This window comes from Aquila chrysaetos, chromosome 17 (genome assembly GCF_900496995.4).
Source record: "Aquila chrysaetos chrysaetos chromosome 17, bAquChr1.4, whole genome shotgun sequence".
Taxonomy (NCBI): Eukaryota; Metazoa; Chordata; class Aves; order Accipitriformes; family Accipitridae; genus Aquila; species Aquila chrysaetos.
The window spans coordinates 1,959,479-1,984,263 of NC_044020.1; the positions used below are offsets into that span (position 1 = coordinate 1,959,479).

The 24,785-nt window shown below is 58.5% G+C and overlaps 2 protein-coding genes across 2 annotated transcripts; both read left to right on the forward strand.

Moving 5' to 3' along the window:
* Window positions 1-2,580: 2,580 nt before the first annotated feature.
* On the forward strand, window positions 2,581-13,449 carry NPTXR (neuronal pentraxin receptor). Its single transcript, XM_030040487.2, has 5 exons — window positions 2,581-3,382; window positions 10,169-10,391; window positions 10,505-10,749; window positions 11,087-11,266; window positions 11,661-13,449. The coding sequence occupies exons 1-5, from the start codon at window positions 2,795-2,797 to the stop codon at window positions 11,883-11,885; spliced, it is 1,461 nt and encodes a 486-aa protein (XP_029896347.1). The 5' UTR covers window positions 2,581-2,794; the 3' UTR covers window positions 11,886-13,449.
* A 6,089-nt stretch (window positions 13,450-19,538) lies between these two features.
* Window positions 19,539-24,378, forward strand: DNAL4 (dynein axonemal light chain 4). Its single transcript, XM_030041201.2, has 4 exons — window positions 19,539-19,656; window positions 20,852-21,081; window positions 21,901-21,984; window positions 23,198-24,378. The coding sequence occupies exons 2-4, from the start codon at window positions 21,010-21,012 to the stop codon at window positions 23,360-23,362; spliced, it is 321 nt and encodes a 106-aa protein (XP_029897061.1). The 5' UTR covers window positions 19,539-19,656; window positions 20,852-21,009; the 3' UTR covers window positions 23,363-24,378.
* Window positions 24,379-24,785: the final 407 nt, after the last annotated feature.

Consider the following 24,785-nt stretch of genomic DNA (forward strand, 5'->3'; position numbering starts at 1 on the left):
GCAGCTGTGGAGGAGCCCTTTTGCCCCATTAGGGTGGCCCTGGGCATACCCCTGAGCTGGGTAAAAGCCCTGGGCGGGGGGGATCTCCCCTAGACAAGAGTTCTCCCATTTCCTCACCCCCACTACCCTGCTGGCCTGAGCATCACGAATGGACCAGGGTTTCCCTCAGCCAGCGAGAGGCTGCCTCATTCCCACAGGGAAGGTTGGATGGGGGGGGCAGTGTGTCTGCCCAGCTCAGAGGAGGGGGTGCCCTTCCCCTCATACCAGCAGCCCATAAAAATGTCCCTCTTGCCCAGGGGCTGCTGCAAGGCAGCCCCTTGGCCCACCTTGCCCTGCCCGCGGCCGCCCCTTCAGGACAGCTGCCAGCCCGAGACACCATTTGGCTGTTAATTAAATTGAAGAAAAATCCCTTAATCGCTCCCTCCCCGTCCCTCTGGGCTGAATCTGTGAGCTCGTGTTAAAACCAGCTTCTGTCGCCAATCCTGTTCAAAACTGGGCTCCCCAAAGCCCCCCCATCGCCTCTCCCCTCCCCGTCGCCCGCAGGAGGGCAGGGTTTCGGCATCACGGCATCCTCGCCGAGCCGGCTGCCCACTGAGCATCTTTGAATCGTTATTCATGGGACAGGGAGGTTGCTCTGGCTACTCACCAGCCTGAGTCATCACCCCCTGCGAAAATCTATTTTTGCCGTCTCTTTGTCTCCGGGAAGAAATTGTGGTCCCTGCTGAGGGAGACGGAGGGGTCGGGACCCCGGGAGCGGTGAGCCCTGCCATGCTGCAGCACCCAACTCTTCCACCTCCCAGCATGGGCGAGTGGGTCGGGGCTGGTGTGGAGGGGCTCGCCCACCCCACTCGCTGCCACAGCGGCGTGAGCCGGGGAGATAAACCTTGCCACCGCGATCCTGCAGCCTTTGGCAATAAAATCTGGATGGCTGGGCCAGTGCAAAGTCCCCGGCACAGCGTCGCTTCCCCCAGCCTGGGACCCCAAAAGCCTCATAGAGGCGTATGGCATTTTTTTCGCAGGGTCGCAGGTAAAGGACACCGCTCCCACCCTGACCTGCACGCCGTGAGGTAGGATGGGCTGCTCCAGCACCCACATGGATTCCTTTCGAAGGTGCTCCAGCCTGGCCACTGACAGGGGTGGGCACGCTGCAGGCAGGGGGTGACCCGGGGGGTTGCAGTCCCCTGCCACCGCTAGGAAGGGGCAGGTCGGAGGCCGGCAGCCTCCCTTCATGCCGCCGGGCACAGGCTTCCATTTTCTTTATGTTCTGCACCAGCGCCTGCTCGTCCAAGCGCTCCAAGCACTCACCTGCCCGGAGCGCTCGCTGGCCTCGCCACTGGGGCCAGATACCTGTCGCTGGGCTTCCTCCGCATCCCCCTTCTCGCCCCCCTGCATGCCCACCCCCTTTTCCATCCTCAGGGTTCCCTTCATCTCCCCTTCTTCCTTAAACCTCCCCATCCGACTTCCTCGCCGCAGCCTCCCAGCACCACGAGCCGGGCAGGCTTCCTGCTGGCTCCAGGGTGAGGATTTTGGGGGGCTGGGGTGCAATGCACTCTGTGGGGAGGGAGGGTGACCGTGACAGTGCCCCGCCAGCAGCATCCCGCTCCCTGCTCGCACGAAGCCGAATCTGAGCACCCTTTGTAGCTCTGGCTCCCTTGCTATCCACTCAAACACGCCTGGGAAGACGTAATCTTTACTGGTGTTTCACATTCAGCGCTGGAGCTGTTTTAAAAACACATGGTGCTGCTTCCCTGCTGGCTAGGAAGGATTTCCTGCCATCGCTGAGCAGAGCTTAAAATCGATTTTGTTTGCTTTCCCTCCACCACTCCTCTTTGCTTGGGCAGGCTGCGACGCCGAGGCCCCGGGGTGCCTGCGGAGGGGACAGGGCACGGCACAGCTTGTGTCGGATGGGTGAGCACGCTGTCCGAGCCAGGAGAAAGCGGGTCTCTGAATTATCTTCTTTATGAGCGGTTTAGGATAAAGTGATGGTAGGGGAAGATTAAACGCAGGTATTTCTTTCCCAAATGGATGGCGTGGACGTGCGGGGCAGAGGGCGAAGCATCCCGCTGCTGCTCTCCGCACCAGTCATGCCTGGGGTGGGAGAGCAGGAGAGCTGCCCTCCCGGAGGAGGCATTTCCACGAGCTGGAAGACTGCTGGTTTAATTTTTAGGAGAAAAGCAAGGAGGTAAAAGCCCACTGGCAGCCTGAAGGACCCTCACGGGGGGGACACCGGATTGCGAGGTGTTGACCCTCAGGGTAACGAGGGGCCCTTTACTTCCAGCCTAAGCATTTTGTAGGGGAAAAAAAAAATCTTCCCTTGGGCTCTCCCGGAGGAGCATCCCCTCGCTGGAGGCTCCCACCGGGCTGATTTCAGCGAGCCCGAGCCTTGGCTGACCCCGTCCCCGGGGGTCCCGGGGGGTCCCGGGGGTGTCCCCCCCGCTCTTCCCCATCTCCGGTGCCCCTTACCCGCTCACCTCCCACCGCCCGAGCCCCTCGCACTTGCAGCCCGGGGAAGGAGGATGCCGAGGGTCGGCGAGGGAGGGTCTCCCTGAGCGGGGCGTGGCCGGGGCGTGGCCGGGGGGCGTGGCCGGGGGGGCGGAGCGCGCGGCACCGCCCGGCAGATATAAGCGCGGCGCGCCGGGGCCCCGGCACCGGTGTTGTTACCGGTACCGTCCTTCCCCGCCGGCTTTGTCCGTCGGTCCGACCCCTCCCGCTTTAATTTTCTCGCCGTCCGCGGGCTCGGGCCCCCCACGCCGCTGCCACCCTGAAGTTTCTGGCGGTGCTGCTGGCGGCGGGCATGCTGGCTTTCCTGGGGGCCATCATCTGCATCATCGCCAGCGTCCACCCGGCCGGGACCGCCGCTCCCGCCGCTCCCCCCGCCGCCGCCGACAATGACTCGGCCGCCGCCGCGCTCCTGCCCGCCGCCGACAAGGGGCTGGGAGCCCTGCACGGCCCCGCCGAGGCTCTGGCCAGCGCCGGGCCTCGTTTACCGGGGGGGCCGCCGCCTCCGCCGCTCTTTAGCCGCTTCGTCTGCACGCCGTTAAGCGCCGAATGTCCGGTTACCGGCCCCGGTACCGGTCCCGGTCCCGAAGAGCTGCTGGCGTTGCGGAGCGCGGCGGCCCAGCTGCGCCGTACGGCGCTGGAGCAGAAGGAAAGGATCCGGATGGATCAGGAGACCATCCGGGAGCTCACCGGCAAGCTCAGCCGCTGCGAGGGGGGGCTGCGAACCGCCCCCCCCGCCGCCGCCGTCCCCCCCGTCCCCGCCGCCGGGCTCCGCGCCGCTCCGCGTCCCGGCACTATGGGTCACCCCCCCGCCGAGCCCCCCGCCGTCCGGGAGCTGGAAGAGGCCGTCCGTGCCCTCCAGGACCGCATCGACCGGATCGAGGTGCGAGGGACGGGCTGGGGGAGCGGGGAGGGATGCTCCCGGGGGAAGGATGCTCCCAGGGGTCGGGGGGTGCTCCCGCACGTGCCATGCCCCAGGCCTGCGTCCCCCCCCCCCCCCCCAAACCAGCTCGTCCCCCTCGTGAGGCTTCGGGAAGGTTGTCCTTGCCCCGCTCTTCCTCGAGGTCTCTGCCCAGGGGCAGGGGGCTCACCCTCAGCCCCCCTCTCTTCCCTCCATGCAGGGCGGTCCCAAGGGGCCGGGGCTGTCCTCCTTCCCCCCCCCTGCCCCGGTCTGCACCCAGGTAGGGAACCTCGCTCACCCTGTAGCACCCACCAAGGCCTCCACTGGAGCTGCTCGTCAGCTCAGGGCCAAATCCTGCCCTTTAGCAGAAAGGTAAATCCCATCTGATGCCGTCACAGTTATGAATGGAACTTCTCACAAAGTAAAGTGCCTGTGCTACCTACTCAGAGCCCAGCACCCCTTCCCCGCACGGTTCCTAGGAGCTGTAGGGAGAAGGGGGCAGCTGGAGCCGCTCACTGTGCCCATCACGGTGGCATCGGGCTGTTGGCACTTGGGATGCGGAGCCCTGGTCCCCACTCTGTAGCAGCCCGGCAGCGTGTGCCCGGCAGGCTCAGCCCTGGCCCGGCCGCGAGCCAGCGGCACCAAAGGGTCCACCACGACGCCTGCGATGGGACCCATCATAGCGTGCACGTGTGTGTCGATTTATTTGGGTTGACGTGGGCTCAGCAGTCACACGGACCTCGGCAGGCTCTGCAGGGTACGGCCGGGGCAGTGGTTTGGGCACACGAGAGCTGCCAGAGGGGAGTTGTCTGGTTTCCCTGGGGGCTTCGCTCCAGATGCCCCATCTTTTCTGGGGGTTGTGTTGTCCCCTGAGGTCTGGCGGGGGCCAGAGCCACCTGCAAGGAGTCTCCTGCAAGTCCTCAATGTCCTCATCTTCCCATTTGGTTCCCTGTTGCCGCTCTCCATTCCTCCCTGGAGCGTGCGTGGAGCTGGGGTGGGGGGGTCAGGCAGCACCCCATGGGGTCCGTCTCCCCAGCTTTGCCCTTCTGCCCCCCCTCACTACAGCCATGTGGGCGCAGTAGCAGCAGGCCACGGGGGGGGGAAATTCAGAGCCACTGAGGTCACGGGCTGAGAAATGAGACTGAGAGGGAGGGTTATGGTGATGGATGGAGATGTGAATGGAGATGGAAAGATGGGGAAAGGCAAGTAAACACATGCACACGCCAAGGGAAAGAGCTGGAGTCTGGAGGAAGCACCTGTGAGCTGCCAGAGTAATGCATACACACGCACGAAAACACCCAGAAAGGCACGTGTGGGGAGCGAGGGACGGCTGAGCACGACGCCTGGAGCCCCATGCAGCCAAAGGGAGGACAGAGCCACCCCCAAAACCCCCTGCAGCCCCAAACAAACAGATTCCCACAGGTGGGATCATACAAAAGAGCTAAGAAATGCATGTGCAGACAGCAGATGTGCTCACCCAGGATTAATGGGGAGGGGAAAAAATAAGCCCCTGCACACACAGATACGTGTGCACGAGGACCGGGTGATGCATGGTGGGACGGTGCCCAGCACATCAGTTTGAGCCTCGGGGAGCATCAGGCCTTTAGCTGCTCTCTGCTCACACTCTCCCCGCTCCCTGAGGGGCTGTGTCACCCGTGAGCTGCCCTGGCCCCTCTCCTGGGGCTTCTGGCAATCGCAGGAGGTTTGGGGTGGAGGAGGCTCTCCTGTGCACCTGGGGAGCGTGAAGTGATGCTGGGTCAAGGCTCGTGCACACACACACACCGATGAGGAAGACAAGCGTCGCCAAAAATGTTCCCTTTTGTGCTGCCGGGGACCTGAGGGTCCCAAGGGTGCTCAGCCGGGGAGATGCGGCACCCCCGCAGCTCGGCGAGCCCTGCAGGCTCAAGAAATAGGGCGGCATGTCACAGGTGGGCTAGACTTCGGCTGTCCTGGCTCCAGCCTGCCGTAACGTGCCGTCCCGGGCTGGCCCGGTGACAGCCGAGCCCTGGGGTCGTACCTCAGCCGTGAGGCGAGGGCTGCCCGTGCTCCCCTCCCCGGCTTGCCTTTGCCCCTCCGTGTACGAGCAGACACCCCGAAACTTGACGACGGGGTGCTTGCATTGCTCCATCCCATGCGGTTCCATCAGTCAGGCCTGGGAACCTTCCTGGGGTACCCCACGGCATGGGGGGCACCCCCAGCCCCAGCAGCTCTCCTAAAGGGAGGCAGCGATCACCCCAGAAGGTGATCTGGATGAGGACGGTCCCGGGATGACTGACAGCGTGCCGGAGGTTCTGCAAAATCTGGCAGGAGGGAATGAAGGAGAGAAAACCCTGGCGAAGCCCAGAGGGGGCTTAGCCTCGGGAGAGGGATGACAGAAAATGCCGGGAACCCACCCCTGGGAAGGCTGCATCCCAGGGCATCTCCCAACGGGCAGCGGGTTTGCCGGCAGGGATTACTGCCGGAGGCTCCGGAGCTGGGATTGCGGGGAGGGGGCTGGCAGAAGATCGCTGTTCTAATCTGGATGCTCTCGGCCCCAGCTGTAAGGCATAACAAGATTTATCGATGCGCCGAAAAACCTATTAAGTCATTTCATTCTTAGTTGTGGCAGCATGGTGGCGGGGGGGGGGATGCAGGGAGGGCCCCCACGGGCTCGCTCTTTGCCCTTTGTTGTTTTGATAGGGACAGGCAAGCACCAGCATGGTGTTCGCACGGGGACATCTTCCTTTACCTCCTCCGACCCCCCCAAAGGCATCGCTCGTCTTTTCCTCGTGCGCAGCAGCCTGGCTGAGCTTTTTCCTCCCGGTTTTGAGGGGGGGGGGGTGTCCCCCGCTCTCCACACGTGCTCGTGTCCGTATGCTCGGGTGCATCTTGGCACGCAGAGCTGGGGGACCCAGATGCTGCTTTTCCACGGTTTTAATTAGGGCCGTAAATGGAAATGGAGCGGTTTTGAAGGGGGAGGAGGGAATCGCCTCAGCCCCATGGGCTGTGCTGGGGTGCAGATGCCCTCCTTGTCCCCACCATCCCTTGGAGGGGAGCCAAGCAGGTGGGGGGGGACAGCGTGACGGACCCGACCTCAGCAAGGCTGTAACAGCCTGTTTGCTCCTCAGCCGGCGTGCAGCCGTGCCGGCCTGGCTGTGCCGTGGTGGCTGGTGGCCTGGCTGCTGGCAGGAGACCCTCGGGTGTGGACTTGGGAATGGAAGCGAGCTGGCTGCCTCCCTTCCATCTCCAGCAGAGCGGAGATGGAGACCCCCAAATCGTGACAGCCCCAAGCGAGGTTCGAGGGGGACGGGAGCAGCGGCGAGCTCTCCTCTTGAGAGGAGGAGAGAAAGGCTGATGCATCCCTGCTTGTCCTCTACCTCGGGTGGTCCCTCCTGGAGTTTAATGACCCCCGAGCTCCTGCCTGGGTCCAAAAAGGTGGCAGGGTCCCAAAAAAGCCGGTGCGGCAGGCGTGCCATCCCGTGGCAGTGAGCATCCCGATGATGTGAGCCGATGTGGGGAGGATTCGTGGGTCCGGGGAAGGGGATGGAGCCGCTGTGTGTGCACACCCAGCTGAGCACCGTGACCCCCGGGATGTGCCGGGACATCCTCCCGTCGGCATCGTCCCGCGGTCCTGCCCGCCCCGGCTCAGCAGCTAAGGTGGGCACTCGCGTGCCGGCAGCCGAGGGGGAGCAGCGGGGCCCAGATTTGCCGGTGCATTAGTAAATGAGGCTCTGATCTCCTTACATAAATCAAAGTGCATTTGCCGACCGAGGGCTACAACGCGAGCGGAGCGCATGCCGACGTGGCCCCCACGGCCCCCCGCCTCCCCCCCCCCCCCCCCCTGCCAGCCACTGACATTTAACATGATTAATATTACCTGGCATCTTTCAATCTTTTTTTTTGCTGGCTCCGATGGCCAAAAAGCATCGAGCGAGCCTCCCCCGCACCCGCTGCCCACTCCCCTGCTGCCTGCGCGGCAGCAGATGGGAAGCCGGGTGCCTGCCGAACAGCCGGGGAGAAAGCGCTTCCCCCCCGCCTCTCCCCTCCCCAAAGGTCACTGGTAGATAACAGCTGCACAGCTAGCATTAATAATTTGGCAAATAATTTGATTTGGGAGAAAGATGCTCAAGCGGCAGCTCGGAGATGAGGAGGATGGTTAGGGGATGCAGCCCAGCTTGGCATTGGAGGGACCACCCGGCACGTCCCAGCTGCGGTGGGGTGGGATGTGGAGGTCCGGTCTCCTGTCCGGTCGTGGTCTGGTCACGGGGATGGGGATGGTGTCTGCTGGGATGCTCCTGGGATGATGGGGTGGCCCCCAAACTCTGCCGGGTGAGGGTACCGGCTGCATCCCTTGCCAGGAGGAAGATGGGGTCGGCGGTGGTTCAGCCGGCTGCGTGGGTCCGGCTGTCGGTGCCCCGGCTGCTGGGCTGGAGGGGCCGGGGAGAGCTGGAGAGAGGAATGGAGGGGGGAAAAACCCAGGAAAGGGGAAGGAATTGAGGAAAAGGGGAGAGACAGCGTGTGTGTTCGTGGAGGGGAGCATCAGGAGGAGATGGTCCGAAGCCAGAGAAATGAAAAACCTATAGGGAGAAAAGTTACAGAGGGAAGAAAATAGCAGCAGGGAGAAAAGCAGGAGGAAGGGGGAGGAAAAAAAAAAAAAGCGCTCAGTCACTACTCAATAATGTAGGGCAGGCTATCGGGGGCTAGCGAGAGCGACAAAAGCTCCCAGCCTTTTCTTTTTTCGTCATTAACAGATGGAGCCGTGCATGAAAGCAGGGACGTAGGCTCCAAACCCGCAGCTCGAGCAATCAAAAGCGTGCGGCAGACAGGAGCGTGCCAGCCTCCGCCGCAGCCAGGCGGCCTGAAGGGATGAGAAAAGCTCTCGGAGCCCGCGGGATGCGGACGAAGAGGCGAAGGCGACCCCCATCCCACCTGCGCTGCCCCCGCCAACACAGCCGGCTCCGCTTGGATACGAGCGTGGGCAGCCCCGGGTGGGAATTATCCCTGCCAGGAGGATGAGAATTAACCTTTCCTTCCCTCCCGCCATCCCTCCCCTGCCTTTCAGCCAGCTGCACCAGTGGGTCCCCAAGACCAACCCCCCCCCCCCCCCCCCCCCATGGCTAAAGCCCCTTCCCCATCGGCTAAATCCCTCCCTGTTTTATGGAGACCAAAGGTGGGATGCCCTTTGCTGGCCGCTTTTCCCTTCCCAGAGAGGTTTTGCTCTCCGTGAGAGCATCCCGGCACTGCCGGAGCAAGCCGGCAGTGAGAGCTGGCGTTTGGTCAAGGCTGGCAGATGTCCCCTGCACAACCTTTCTTTTCTTGCTTGGTTTTGGTTCTCTGCATTGGTTTTTCTTGCAAAACCTGTGGGTTTGCCCCAGCAGACCCCGCTGGAGGCTCTTCCAGACACCGGGGCATTGCACCCTCCCTCTTATTTGCAGCCTGAGCATGTTCCTGCCCGGTGCAGGGCCGTTTGTGCTCACACCAACACCATCGTCTTGCTCTCCCTCTCCCTGCTACCTTCTCCCTGCTGTTCCCATCCACCAAGGTTGCATCCTGCCCGGCCAAACCCAGCTTTCCTCCAGCCTTCCCCTTCCCTCTGTTGTTCATGATGGATAGCAAAGATCTGGGGGTGACTCGGTGGGCATCCCCCCCACTTCATCTTTGTGTGCATGATCATTAGGTCCTGTCCATCCTGGAAAAGTGGGATATAGGGAAGAAGAAAAAGCTGGAAGCCACAATCATAGATGAGTGTGGTGACCTCCTCCAGGCCAGCTCCAAGGCTGGGGGGGGGTCCTGTCCAGATCAGCAGGGATGGCATCACCCTGTGTCCCACCTTTTTTCTGGCAGGGGCCACCACGGCTGCTCCGGCACCTTCAGGAAGGTCTGGCAGTGTGGAAAAGGTGGTCACCATCTTTCCAAGCCCATGGCAGAGAGCGTAATGTCCCAAGGATGTGGAGAAGGGAGAGGGCTGCTATTTATGGAGAAACCCCAGGAACATTGCAAAGGGCCACCTTCTCCCTTCCAGCCTGGTTTTCTTCCAGCCAGGATGGGGTCTCCCAGTGAGGTGGGATCTGGGGTCTTTGCAGGGTGCAGTAGTGGCTGGGAGCATCCTTGCCAGGTGCCCAGTTTTGGATCAGCCAAGGGAAGAATTTTGGTGTGGGTTTTAACCCTGATGGGACAAGACGTGCTCGATATCCTCAAGTGATGGGTCACGTCTTGAGGAGCGGAGGACCTACCGCTGGTCCCACTTCTCTGTGGCATCCCGATGGCCCGGGAGAGGCTGGCTAATGCTTATGGAGAGCTACCTGCCCGACCTGGCATGAGTGCACGCACCCCCGCGTGCCGTCTGAGCTGGGCTAAGAGGATTACAGCCCTGTTAACGTGCTGGCCATGGCAAAGCAGCCTCACGTGCAGTGGAGAAGGGGAGCTCCGAGCTCCTTCCCGTGTTCTCCCCTCCTCGTGGGAGGCTGCCTGTGGGAGCAGAGCCAAGGGATGACCTGAGGGCCCGTGCATCCCATCCTTGCTCTGTCTCTGAAGCAGCAGAAAGTCATTAGGAGCAGTCAAGCTTCGTTTCACAGTAACGAACTCAATAGGGGGTCTGAGAGGGGAGGTACAAAGTCAGCTGGAGGCTCTTGAGGAAGACCCTGCTGCAGATGCGGGGTTGTGGTCCCAGCGCTCCCCGTGGTGGTGCGGGCTGGGCATGTCCTTATTTAACCTCTAACGGTGACACCGCGCTGAATTTTCTCTTTTCTCCCTCCTTTCTTCCCCTGTTGCGGCTGCCGCTGAGTGCAGCAGGAGCTGCCGGCCCGCGCCAACGGCTCGTCGCCCACCGCCCCGGCGCTCGCCCGCGATGCCCTCCACACCAAGATGGAGCAGCTGGAGGAGCAGCTCCTCTCCAAGATCCTGACCCTGCAGAAGGAGCGCCAGGCCGCCAGCACCGACCGCAGCCAGCAGCAGCACGACATCGAGAAGGAGCTGAACTCCCTCCAGAACCGGGTGACGGAGCTGGAGCATGGTGAGTCCTGCCCGACGGGGATGGAGGTGACACAGGGGGGTCCCGGGACAAGCCACCCTCATCCCAACGACGGGTGCTGACCCTCCGCTCTCCTCCCCGTCCTCGGCACGCAGGACCGCCAGGCTACAGCCCTCCTGATGCCTTCAAGGTGACCATCCCGGTGCAGAACAACTACATGTACGCCCGCATGAAGAAGAGCCTGCCGGAGCTCTACGCCTTCACCATCTGCATGTGGCTGAAGTCCAAGGCCCTGGCGGGGCTCGGCACCCCTTTCTCCTACTCTGTCCCAAGCCAAGCTAATGAGATCGTGCTGCTGGAGTGGGGCACCAACCCCCTGGAGCTGCTCATCAATGACAAGGTCAGCCCAGCGGCAGGGGGGACGGGAGGGAAGCCCCTGCCCTCATCTCCCCTGCTTCAAACCCCCCCGGGGAAATGATGCTCCTGGGGGTACCGGTGTGGGGGAGCTGGGAGGAAGGGGCCCGGGGTGGAGGGGGAATGCAGGAGGATGAGGAGGATGGGGAGGATGGCTCGCCGGGGACGGGGGTTGAGAGGGAGAAGCAGCGCATCGGGATGTCTAGAAGTTGGGGTGCCGCCGCCGCCGTGGGGGTGCAGCGCTTGCTCTGCGAGGGGCTGGGGGGACACCGGGGTCCCCCAGCACTCCCACCGAGCACCGGGCTCTTGCTCCTCTCGCGAAGGTTGCCCAGCTGCCGCTGAGCCTGAAGGACAAGGCCTGGCACCACGTCTGCGTGGCGTGGACCACCCGGGACGGCAAGTGGTCGGCGTACCAGGACGGCGAGCAGCGGGGCGCCGGCGAGAACCTGGCCTCCTGGCATGCCATCAAGCCCCAGGGCGTCATCATCCTGGGCCAGGAGCAGGTATGTGCCAGCCTGGCACCAAAAACCGCCGGTTCGCATCGCTCCGGCGCGAAGCCAAAACGGGGCGAGGGTGGCGCGGGCAGGAGCGCTCCGCGTGGCATGTTGGCAGCTTGGGCGAGGGGCTCTCCTGCCTGCTCATCTGACATCCGTGCGGCCACGTGCGTTCATTTTCTTCTCCTCTTCCCTCTCCCTACCCCTCTGTCCTCCATTTGCTCCCCGCCTCGTCTTCTTGCATCTCCACCACGCATCCATCCCCTCCCCTCCTTGCCTTCGGGCATCTCGCTCCGCTTCTCCCCACACTTCTCCTTCTCCCTCTTGCCCTGTTTGCCCACTGGATGCGTGTTCCTTCTCCTGTCCCCATCCCTGTCCCATCCCCTCTCCCGCTCTTTCCCAGGACACGCTGGGCGGCCGCTTTGATGCCACGCAGGCCTTTGTGGGGGAGCTGGCGCAGTTCGGCGTGTGGGACCACATGCTGGCGCCGGCGGAGATCCTGGGCTTGGCCAACTGCACCTCCCACCTCCAAGGCAACGTGATCCAGTGGGACGACCAGGCGGTGGAGGTCTTCGGGGGTGCCAGCAAGGGGGGCTTCGCCGCCTGCGAGGAAGGGAGGAAGGCATGAGCGGCCCCTCGCCCCCTCCCCAGTGCCAAGGAGCTCGGTGGCAGCCCCGAAACAGGGAAGCCCCCTTCTCCCCTCCCAGACCGCCGAGCCTCGCCATCACGCCAGGGCGATGCTCAAGCCCCCCCGCACCGGCGTCCTGGGAGGGACGGGGGGGGGGCCCCGGCAGCCTCCTTCTTGCTCCTGTGCCAGCGGCACGGCTTGTCCCCCCCCCTCCCGGCACATCTGCCCTCGGGTCTCGCCTTGCCCCACTTCTGTTTCGGGAGGACCTTGCCGTACCCACAGGCATCTCCGGTACGGCGAGGGTCCCTGCCTTATCAGCCCCAACGGGGAGTGGGAAGGAGCCCTCCCTCCGCCCCAAGTGTGGTCCAGCCTCAGTGGGATGCCAGCGTGTAGGCATCCCCTGAGCGCATCCCCTTTCCTTAGTTATTTCCTATTTCCTTAGTTATTTCTAGTGCTCCGCTATCTGGTTTTGTGAGCCCGTACTCCAAAGGAACCCAAAGGCTCGTCCGGGAGCATCTTCCCCTCCGGCTCCATCCCCTCTTCTCCTGCCTCCCTGCAGGAGAAGCCCTGGGGAGGGCCGAAGGAGGATGGCGGAGGGTCGGCGGGGCAGCACGTCCCCCTTCCCCAGCCTCCACTGCCTGTTCGAGCAGGGCTGCCCGAGGGGAGTCAGGCTTTTGAGGCAGAGGGAAGCAGAGCAGGCCCCCCACCCAAACTGGGGGGGTCGGTCGGCCACTGAAGAAACAGGGGGAGGAAGGGGCAAAGCATCTCCTCCAGCCCTGGCTGAGGGGGAAGGAGTACAGCACTGCCATCGAAGGGAGCGAAAGCAAGGAAAAAAAAAAAAAAAAAAAGGAGACAGAGGATGATGGTGGCTGGAGGAGTCCTGCCATCCATCCCCTGGCCTTTTGGGTGCTGGATTGGGCTGCTGCCCTTGCCTCCACCTGGGTCCCCTGCTTTGAGCTGCTCCTGGCCAGGGACAGGGCCACCGCTGGCCTTGGAACTGGGAGGGCGATGGGGTGGGCTGGTATTTTCCCCATGGAGTGCCTGAGAATACGCTGTTTCCACGCTGCGTGGTCACCAACGTCTCAATACATGAGTGTGTGTGTGTGTGTGTGTGTGTGTGTGTGTTGGAGGGGGGGTGTGTATTTTGGGGGTCTCATGGTTGCTCAATGCAGTGTCCAGCTTCCAGTGCTCCCCCCTACCCCAGGTCCCACTTTGCGATTTTGGCGACGGCTGCCCCCGTGCCCCGGGGGGGGGTGTGAAGCGGGCAGGGGTGACAGCCCCACCACCCAGCATCACCCCCCCAGGGTCCCCACTGGTGGTGGGGCAGCTCAGCCCACCCGGGGGGGGGACATGGCGGGGACAGGGCGCAGCCCTCGTGCCAAGTGGGAAACACCGTGACCTTCGTGCACCCCACCGAGCTGCCCCCCACCTCCTCCTCTTCCTCGCTCGCTCGCGCGCTTTCTCTAATGCACGTTCGTGAAAGGGGCCCCTGACGCGCGCACATGTTGGGACGTTTCTTTTGTAAAGCTGATCGTGAACAATAAACGTGACGTTTTCTGTTCGAGCCTCCCGCGGGGCGTGCGAGGTCGCTGAGGGGACCGGCTGGCCCAAACCGAGGTGTCCTTCCCTGGGATGCCTAGGGTGGCATCCCTGGAGGGAGACGGCCGGGCCCGCAGCTGCAATTACAGAAATATCATCACAAGGGTCTGGGTATCGTTGCCCCCGGGGCGGGGGGGGGGGGGTGTCACGGTTTGGGCATCCCTCATCTACCCCATCACAAAGCTCCATGGGGTACAGGTTGCTGCTAAGGGGTTGGGGGAAGCACCTCTCCATGGAGGAAGAACCCCCCCCCGTGCCGACAATGGGGAAGCAGAAACCAGTGGGAAATCACGGCCTCCAGGTCAGACCGTGATGGCGAGGAGCTCACATCAGGTATAAATCTAATTAAGTACTAGTAATGAGCTCCTGACCTAGCTAGGCACAAGCCAGTTCACCCTCGACATGGCTCTTGGAACCACGTGTTCTCGAGCAACCCCCGGCCAGGTCTGCACCATGCTTTTGCCCCTCAGTGGGTCCTGTCCCTCCTAGGAAAGTCACACCCTCACCAATATTTGGGGAAAACAGAGCATAAAGCTAGAGGACCCAGTTTTCCCCAGGGCCCTGCCATTGCTGGTGTGTCGGTGGGGGGTCTCCTGGCTGAGCCAGGACTGTCCCCCCCCAGCTCCCGCTTCTCCTTCTGGAGGGTATTTAATACTATAAAACAAAGCCTGGGGCTCTCACCTTCAGTCTTTCAGCACATCTCCTCAAAGTTCGGAGTTTTTTGAAGAAAAAAATAACTTTGAGTACATCGGCTGGAGCATATACTCAAGGGCTTTGCTGAGCTGGAGGCTCACCCCCACATCACTAACAGGAGGGGGCTCAACAGGTGACCTCTGCTCCTGCGCCCAAATAACAGCAGCATAATTAGGAAGGACAGCACTTTTTAGAAAACCATTGCTAGGGGTCACAGACTTAGGAGGTGAAATAGGGGGGGGAACTGGTCCAGAAGACCCTCCTATTAAAACTGCAGGAGCCCTGCGAGGGGGGCTTTTGGGGCTGCCAGCCAAGGCAGAAGACATGCAGGAGGATGAACAAGGATGGAAACAGCCTGGCCGCTGCTCTAGGCTATTGGCACAAAACCTGTCTCCTCCGGAGCCCGGAAACCCATCCCACGCCAAAATCTGTGTAACCCCCGCTCAGAAAAGCAGAAACAAAGGGGACACCAGGACACGCTCGGGCAGGGACGTCGGTGCTGCCCTCCACCTCCTTGCCAGACGATGCCGGTGCGATCCCGACTCCAGCCGTGTCCCTGGGACGTATGGATCTGTCACTCCTGGGATGGGAGAAAGGGGGGAGCCTGGCGGCACAGCTTCTGCAGGGCGACCTCCTCTCCCCGCAGAGGTTCGCAGCCAGTTGGACAGACCAGGGGGGATGCAGGAAAACTTGATATAATTTATCCAGACATTTTAAAAGCTTACAGCAAACGCCTCTGTATAAGGCTCTTCAGGAACCGAAGGCATTACAGAGAGATTAGAAACTCGTTGGGAGACAGAAAATCAAGAGTAGGAATAAATATTTGATTTCCATCCTGCCCTGGCTCTCTGCAGGAAGCGGCGGCTGCTTCTCACCCATCTAGGGAGGAGGAAAGCAAGACGGGACCATTTATTTTTGGTAAGCTGAGCCTTTCAAGAGCTGCAAACCTGCAACAGGGCTTAAAAGGTGGAGGAGACAACAAATCAATGGCGTTGCTGGCTGGAAGGAGTAATTACAATGACTTACACATATTGCTTGCTTCTAAATTAACCAGGAGCACTCAGGAGAAGCCCTGCATCTCTCTAAGGGCAGCCGGCTGGAAAACAACACGTCACGTGCAGAAGAGACGCAGAACAACAGTCACCCTTGGTGGAGGGGGGGGGTTAAAGGAGGAAAATTTTAACAACGGTGCGAAGAAGGGGTAGGTGCGCTCAGCTGGGATGCTGCGTTGTGTCCGAATACCTGAGATGCAGAGGGGTGGGGGGGAAGAGGGAAGGAAATGGAGGAAACCCAAGAGGCAGGGACACCGTCGGGCTATGGCAGTTCGGCAGGGGCTGGCACAAGAGGAGATGGCAGGGGAGATAAGCGGATGCGATGGATACCCTCCGCATGGTCTCCTCTATCTCCCCGCCAAGGGGAAATTAACATGCTTCAAGGGGAAGAAAGGGAATGCCATTTCCCTTCCTAATCCGCAGGACTCGCTGCTGCAAGGCTTTCCGCGGGCCAAGGGCTTAGCCAGACTCAACCCACTCCTCCGCCCCTGCAAAGGGCTTTGTCCTGCAGCAAAGACCAGGTCAAACATGGCAACGGGAAACCTTCAGGCCTGATGGCTATTAATTACCAGGTTTGAAAAGAAAAACACTGCAATTCCTGAACCCCTCCAGCCCCTGCCTGGCTTTCCGGAGGGCACCACCCACCGTACAGGCTCTGCCTCCCCGGGAAGAGGGGCAGCCCTGGGACCCCCACCTCGGGGTGGGCTTCGGGGAGCTCCTGTGCTCCCCGACACCTGCGGCCTCAGCTTTGGGCTCACGGGACACGGCTCCCTGCGCCGTGTCAACCTCCCGGTCCCTTCAAACCAGGTCAAGCCAGGCCACGCTTTGTCCCCCGGAGGTGACACTTCCAAAGCCCCCATTACCCGAGCTGCCCTAGCAATGGGGGGGGGCTGCCTTTAATTGCCTTCCTGCGCCTCTCCGTCCTGCTGCGAGCCTCCTCCGCTCCCTCCCCAGGAAGGCTCATTAAGACTCGTGCAGCACTTGCACGGGGAACATGCCGTGCTTCCAGAGCATCTGGCATGGGAACGGCCCCCGCATGGCTGGTAGTGCTGCGGCAGCAGCAGTTACTAGAGGTAGTAGCTACGGGACCACACGTGGAGCATCGCCTTGACCAGCATTCCAGGGGATCCGGCTGTCCCAAAGCAGGTTGCTCTCTCCTCTGGAGTAGAGGGCCGGGCTGCTTTCGGCTGCCGCCCGTTCCCCACACACTAGCATCCCCGTCTCTGCCTTCCCTCAGCTCAACGCAACACGGCGGGGCTCTCATCCCAGCGAAACGTGGCTTCAGCATCTCCACGGGGCCTCCTAAGAGCTCCTCCTGCCTCCAGAGAGCTGCGACCATCTTACCCACCCCGGGGCAGCTACGGGGTGGACTTCAGCGTGCCCCAAGTCCCCAGCCTGGGCTCTCTGGTACTACCCAAGGCAGTGTGGAGCAGTGCCTAGCCCCTGGGCTGTGGCTGACAGCAATCTCGAGCCCCCCTGCTTTATCGCAGAGAGGAGAGGGGGCACAGCAGGGCCTGTGCCCACGGGGACAATGGGGAAGTCCCAAAACCTGGCCAGAAGAAGACAAGAAAAGTCTGTGGGTGCCCTCCACCTGATGAAGAGCCAGCCTGCTGTCCGGTCTCCTCCTACCATCAACAATGGAGATGGCTAAAAACAAGCATGGGGCAGTATGTATATTATATATCTCTATATTTTGCAGTCAGCGGTTACATTTCTGTTTCTTAGCTAAGGAGTACAATGCAATCTAATATCTGGAGGCAAACAGCACTTCTTTGTTTTAACGCATTTCACCATGGCTGCCAAAGGCAAAAGGCTGAAACAGTTTCCATCTGTGATCAGTGGCAGATAAGAAAGGACCAGCCAGAGCACAACAACGATTACAGCTCCTTACAGATCCAGAGGGGCGAATCAGACCCTTGCTCTGGACTCGTCTTCACCTACAGACAGGCACCTCGTCACTCAATATGGAAACTAAAGACCAGGTGATTTGAAGCCAGCCGTGTATCTGCCTTTTGCGCTGCACTAGCAGCTAAGGGACTGGTACATGTCTGCTGTGTTGGCCCAACAAGGCTTTGACCGGCCTGCGGTGCTGTAGAGAGGCAGCCCGTGGAAACCCTGCACTTGAGGTTCCAGAAAAGAACTGCCCATATTTTGCTAAGCCATAGCGGACGGGGACAGGCGAGCGGGCTGCTCTGCTTCCTCAGGAGGTATCTCTACCTTGCACCCCGCTGCATCACCCACCACAATCACAAAAACCACGGCGTTCCTACCTTTGGGCCCTCTGCAGTTGGGGGTTTGGCCATTTTTCCTTAGCTTTTCACCTAGGAGCTGCTGATGAATAATCCTTACAACCAGTCCCAGCACTTCCCGAGGGAAACACTCCCTGGGGACACATTGATCAAAACCAAAGTACATTTAATTGAACCCAGAATCACATACACATGCGCGCTCCCCCCCGCCTCCACACACACACGAACAGAGGCATACGCACACAAACACACCAGCTCGCGCCGACTTGCTGCTTAGTAGCAAAAGTGGGTGAACTACATAGGGATTAAAGCATTAAAAAAACCACAGCAAGAATACGATGCTTGAAAGCTCTGTGTCCCCAGAGAGATTAGAGTAGCTGCCTGGAGATAAAGTAATGATGATGGAAAGATCTTCTTCCTCACAGAGATTCTATTCCTAATTATCTCCTCTGCAAAAAAAAAAAAAAAAAGATGATCTCCCAGCTTTTATCTGTCTCTTGACAGATTTTAGCTCTGCGCCTGCCCTGTTGCAAGAGGCTGATGCTTGCTGAAAGGAGAAGAAATCAGCGCAGGAGGTAGGAGCCGTAGGAGAACGAGGGGACAGGAGGCAGTGCTTCATTTCTGTCACCACCGGCAGCGAAGGCAAAGGGAAAGATGAATGATCGCTGCAGCGTTGTCTTTCTGAGCCCAGAGCCGGCTCTGCTGCCTCCACCGCTGCTTTGTCAGGCAAACGACAACCAGGAGGTCTGATTGACTGTTACACCAGCAAAAGAGACAACAAGATGTCTTCCCTATGGTTATAGGGCAGAGGGGGGTGCTTGGAGATTATGGTGAGGGAAGAGGACTTCTTCACGAGCTGGCAGGGGCAGGAGAGTGCCCAGCTTGTTCCTCCCCCACTCTTTTCCTTCTCAGAGAGCTAGAAAGCAATTATTCTTTCAGCAGACAGCCAGCAATGAGGATGTTTCAGACATACACCAGCCAAAAGACCGCATGAAAGATTAGGCCCACGAGCCACCCTGCAAGACAAGCGAAGGGCCCTGATGGAAACCCAGGCATCATGCCCAGCAACTAGGGCTTTGCACAGGAGAAGTTTTTCCCTTCGGTATTCCTGGAGCTTGCTGCTTCTCCACCTGTATTAATTTCAGATGAATACAATCGTAGACCCCCAGGAAACTGTTTAAGCCCTGGTTTTAAAGGCAATCAGTGTTTGGCTAGCAGGATGCAGAGACAACACAGGTTTCCCAGAGAGCCGAGAGTCAAGGAAAACCTCAAAGCAAACAGACATTCCAAATATAAAGGCCATGGAAGGCGGGAGGGGGTCAATGAGCTCAGTGGGGATGGGGGCTAGCGTTATAGGAGCTGTTTGCAAACTCACGACCCATCCTCACAGACTTTCTCCTTCTTTCCAGTTGCACCAACATGCAAACATGAGCGGTTGCCTCTCCCATACAGTGAAAACACATCTAAAAAAAACCCAAAAAAACCAGAATTGCCCCAAACCGCTTCAATATTTATCCTTGCTGTTTAACCCAAAAGGTAGAACAAGGCCCCAAACGGGTTTTAAGCCAGAAAAATACCGAGTCTCCAGATACAAAGCGGTTCGGCTGCGGCTCAGAGCCCGTCCCTGCAGCCTGCCCAGCTGAAACCCACCCCGCCACCGTCAGATGGAAAGGGCTGGAAGGCCGGGATCCTCCTGGAATCCCCTTTTCCAAGCCCAGGCCGGCGGGATGGGCACCCTTCCCTCCCAGCAGCTCCTGACCCAGCCCTGAGGGCGTCCCACCGAGGGGAAGGGTACAGGCCCGGCCCTGGCTCTCTCGGGGGCACAGCTGCGGCTCCTACGGACCTTTCCCGCTCGCTACGGCGGGGTTGTTTAACGAGGGACCCCCCCCCCAACCCCCGGCGATCCCCTTCTCCTGTCAGGGACACCGGGCCGGGGTTGGCGGCGGGGAAGGTCGGCGAAGAACAGGCGCCCCACGGCCACCCTAACCTCCACCGCCCGCCTAAGCCCCCTGGAGGTAGCCGACAAGGCAGTCCACCAATCAGAAGCGCCGGGCAGCGCACTCACATCCAATGGACGGTGAGGTGGGTGGGACTTCCTGAGCCGGTTGCTATGACAAGCACGGCTTTTCCTTAGCAACCGGCGTTGGGGCGGCGGTGCGGGCCGCGGCGGCGGCGCAGGTGAGGCGGCCGGAGCCCCCTCGTCCCCTTCCCCCTGCTCCGCTCAGGGCCGTCTTCCTAAACCTGCTTGCCCTTCCTTTCCTTCCCTCCCTGGCGGCGGGCCGGCCTGAGGGGGCCGCTTCGGGTGTGCGGACCGCTCGGACCGTCTTCCACCACCGCCGGTGCCCGGTGGTTCCGATCTCTGTTCCCCCACCCTACCTCCGGTTGCCGCCGGGGTTGTGGTGTGTCTTTCCGGACTCACGGCTGGCGGGCTGCTCCCAGACCATCTCCCTGCCCTGTCTTTTTAACCAACGCAGCCGTCCGTCGGTGGCTTCTCCCCGGGGAAACAGCCGCCGGCCCGTGGGGCAGCCCCCGGTGGCCTGCCTTGGTCCCACGGTCCCTTGTGTGAGAGCCGGTAGTCTGTCGGAGTTAGTGCTTTAGCCAGCAACTCTACGTGCTTGGCATAAACACTTAGTCCGTGTTGCCGGATGCCGTGCTTGTTTTGTTTTCCCTTTAATATGGGATCACCCTTGCTTCCCCTGGGTAGGAGAGGAAGGTGCTTTGTTCTGGATAAGAGAAGCAGGGGGAAGACCACGGTGAAACGTTCTGAATCTGCCAGTCAGACAGTGCTGTGCCTCTGCGTTGCCCAACTAGAGGCTGGTTGGTCATTAGGCCCAGAGGTATGGTCCGGCGTTTTCCCACACGGTCCTCACCAGCTGACAAATACTTGGGGACATGAGGAGCAAGTGCACAAACCAGACCAAGATGTTCCTGTTAAATATTTCTGTCCAGGCATGGACACTGATTCTGTTCCTAAAGTACTCATACCCTTTGTTTGTCATGCACAGTTTGAAACCCTCACAGATAATAGCGTTCTGGGAAAATCTTTTCGGAATTAATCAATAGACATAATGGCTGATGTATTGTTCTCCCCTCCCTTGTCGGAAGCTGTACCCTGACTCGGCTCTTCCCTCAAGCTCGATTGGTGCTTCTGGGAAAGGCTCTGGAAGCGTTGTTTATGGAAAATGATACATTTTTAAAATTTGTTTGCATTAATGGTCTGTAAGATAACTCTCTAAGTGCGTGGCATGTGAAGACGGTACTGAGGAGCAGTAAGTAACTGGCATGGGACAATATTCTCGTAATAGTTTTATTTGCCTTCCATTTTAATTCAAAGCTTTCTTTCTCTTTCCTGTGTTTGTTGTTGTTTAAACAGTGTCCTCTGGGCTGAGAAGTTTCCCCTCCTGCTGAAGCTGCTCTGCCTGTGTTCACAGAGCCGTGTTCCTCTCAGCCGCCTGAGCTGTCTGCACTGCAGCACCTTGCTGAGCTCCGGGCAGCTCCTCTGCCCCTTCCCGGGGTCACTGTGGAAGGGCCATGGCAGACACCGGGGAGGGGAAAAAGGAGGAGGCTGATTATAAAAGACTTCACAGCTTTCCACTGATTAGGGTAAGAAGAGGCATGGATTACACACGTTACAGATACAAAATTCTACCTTCATTCTTACCAACCTTCCGCATTAGAATTTCTCCCACTGAGTAGTTGCTCTGAGAATGCATGTACTGATGGTCCTGTGGAACGATCCCAGTCATCGCTGCTGCTTTCTCCCTGTCCTTGGCCTCTGTCATGTATTAGCACTGTTGTTCCCCACATCAGCCAGGGGAAGCCTGGGGCAAAGTGATCTGTCTAATAGACTGAACGTGCTGCTTTGGAGCCCTCTCCTGTGTTCTGGATGCAGCTTGCTTTTTTTCCTAGAGGAGCTGGTATTAAAGATCTTGCTAGCCAGCCCGATAGCAGAAGAGGAAGAAAAGGCTGTGTAATTTAGACTTCTTTGTTATACTTATAGCAGTAATTAAGGACTGTGGGTGGAGCAGTAGTAACGTGCTTTCCCTTCACTTTATAACAGAAAAACTGACAAGTGTATTTATCTCCTCCTTTAAGCTGTGCTTCCTTAGTGCTAGTCTTAGTGTTAGGTAGCGAAGCATTCTGCATTGGCTGGGACAAAGGAATGAAGGGGTCAGTTGTAATGCAGTAAGCTATTTTCATATTTACTGTTCTCTGAAACAGTGGAAATGCTTGGTGTACAGACAAGCACCTGTTGCTGGTGATGCTTCCCACCTTGAAGCAAGCGTTAACAGGGACTAGCTGCCTTTTGCCCACGCCCAGCAGTCTAGGTCCCTGCTATAGCCTGCGCAAAAGGGCTACTTACTGTTGTCTTGTGCCTAGTTCTTATTTTTCTGCTTAGTTCTTCTTGTTTGCTCTTTCCAGCACACAGACATGCCGGAGGAGATGCGTGTAGAGGCCATGGAGCTGTGTGTCACAGCATGTGAGAAATACGCCACCAACAACGAGGTACTAGACAAATCCCAAAATGGGCAGCCTTCAGTTGCTGTGGCTCAGGGTACCTGCAGGAGCAGGGCTAAGGGTGCAGGACAGTGTGGTGTCAGATCCTGACATCCTATTACTCTCTTTCTGCACTGAGCAAGGGTAGAAGAAGGCAAAGAGCTTGGCTGGATCTCTGATTCGGTTCCCTTTGTCAGCAAGATCCATAATAGCACTTTGCTTTCCCACAGGAAGCAGAGATTAGTAGCTATGCTGCCTCCCAAACCTTACCTCCTTCCTGATCCTGCCTTGCCTGTGGCATGCTTCCACTCTGCTCGTAAAATGCCCTGTGTCCTGAGGGCTTGGTTCAGGACTGTGTGGAGACAGGCTCTTCCCGTCTGTTCTTCAGCGTTGAGCAAGGCCGTCCCCATCGAGGTGGGGGAAGAGACTTTTGTTTTGGGGATGAGTACATGAAAGTCTTTGAACCTTTAGGTACAGTCTGTTAAGTCTTCCCTTTCGGCTTTCAGCCTCCTGAATGAAATTACAAGACTGTATAAATGGTCAGTGATGCAGAAGTTATGGTCTTTGGAAAGGTTGCCTTTTCCTTTGAGAACTAATAATAAAGGAAAATGCACCTTGCTCCATGGGCAGGGCACAGACTGCTTGTGGCCAGAGCAGTTTTGTGTTGGAGCAAGGTAAAGCTGCGAAGCCAGAGACTCCTTCTGTCCCATCCTGCCTGAGACACCACGTGTCACTGCAAAATCTTCCTCTCTCCTTTTTTAGATCAAGCAGGGTGTGATCTGAGACAAGCGAGCCTTTTAAAAGTCAGCCTAGTTTCAGTGTTTTGGTAATTAGCTGGAGGAAAAAGAAAAAAATGGACTCCTGTAAAAATAGCCGCAGCTTAGTGACCTGAATCTCCTCTCATGCTCACTGCACCCAGCATAACTCTATCAGCATCTAAACCAAAACTCTTGCTTCAGACTGTGTGAATGAGAGAAGTGATTGCTAGATGCAGTTCTTTAATTTCTCCTAGCTGCTGTGTCAGAGGCTGCTGAAAACAGATACCTGTTTTACCCTTGGGTGTAGCTCTGGGGAGCTCCCAGTTCCTGCAGTGCAGCTGCTATACCTGTTGCCCATTGCTTGAGTAGTCTGTTAAAGGGAGAAGATGACTAGGGGGGTGTTTGCATAAAAACTCACTGCTTGCTCTGTCTCACCCTACGCTTTCCTCCTTAACATTCTCCAGAGCGCTGCCAAGATGATCAAAGAGATGATGGACAAGAAATTTGGGTCCTCCTGGCATGTGGTGATTGGGGAAGGTTTTGGCTTTGAGATCACTCACGAGGTGAAGAATCTGCTGTACATGTTCTTTGGTGGCAGCCTGGCCGTGTGTGTCTGGAAGTGCTCCTGACATCTGGCCGGGTCCCAGACTCGCTGCATACAAGAGATTTCTTCCTTCTCTTGACAGGTTTTGTACAATCTGGAGGTGGGGCTTTATTTTTAATAGTTAAACGTCAAGATTTTTTTTTTTCATACTGACGTAACAGTTCCGTGGGATACATATACTTGGTGCGTGTGTGTGTATAAACTTGCTAAGCTGTCCTGTCCTTGCTCGTGGGATTTCTCATCTGTCTGTGGCTCTTTCCTTGGTGTTTGAGCCGAAGCAGGAAGGAGGTGGGGAATAGGTAATCTCACGACACACTGCAGAGCCATACAGCAGTGCTAGGAGGGGGAAGCAAAAGAGAAAAGGTGCTATCTAGCCCTACGGGTTTTTTTAGCTCCCATTTGTTCCACATTGTGTCCTCTCTTCTCTGCCATCCCCACTACCATGTGGTATGGCTCTGACCAGCACCTGTCTCTCCTCTCTCCGAATGCCGAGAATACCTTCTTCCCCTTTCTAAGATGTCCGAACAGAACTGGCAGTGCCAAGGGTCTCCCTTTGGGCTGCCCGTGGAGGTGTTAGCCATGGGAAAGCAGACTCGGCTTGCCCTTCCCCTCTTCTTTTGGGAGGGCACAACAGCTGAGCTGTCTGGGTGTAGGAGGTTGCTATGCAAACTGCCCCCTCCTTTCTCACCCACCGCACGCTGAGATAGCATGAAAACACAGGCGGCTGACGACGCCTGCGGAGTGGGTGAGAACTCTTCATAAGGCTCAAATGCCTCCCTGTCAGTTCTTGGGGGTGTTGCAAGTGCTGTGTACTTTCAGCATCTTGTTTGGAGGCTGGTAGAGGAAGGAGGCTCCATGTGAGATATCACTTGGTCATCGGAAACCTAATGTCTTTTTGGACTTGCGTTCTTTTAGCCCGTTTCATTTTTTTTAAAGCTGTCAATGTTGGAGGATGGAATGAACGTAATTGTATGTTACGTGTATGGCTTATTTATATAAATCTGGGGAACTGTTTTTACAATAAAAATTTAGTAAAATGTTCTTTTCTGCGTGTGTTCTAAAATGAAAATCCCAAAGTGGGGGACAAGAAGGAAAGGTAGTTCAGGAAACATGGAAGTAAGCAAGCAGTAATGTAGCTTAGGCGGAGGACAGTGACAAGTCTCCATCCCGCATATTTCCTGGGTGACTTGTCGGTACCAGAGACACGCTGTCACCCCTCCCGTTCAATTCCTTTCACCAGTGCAAGCCACGGTGCTGAGGAAGGTTGCCAGGCCCCCAGAGCTGCTGGCCAAAGTCCTCAGTCCACACCGCTGTCTAAGCAGTAGCAGCAAGGGAGTGTACCTGTGTCCTCTGCCCAGCCAGCATGCCTCTGCTCTGACCTTCGGGGTCTCGTATTTGTGGCTTCCTTGATGTTCAGGCTTCCTTCTCGGAATGTCGCTAGCGGTACT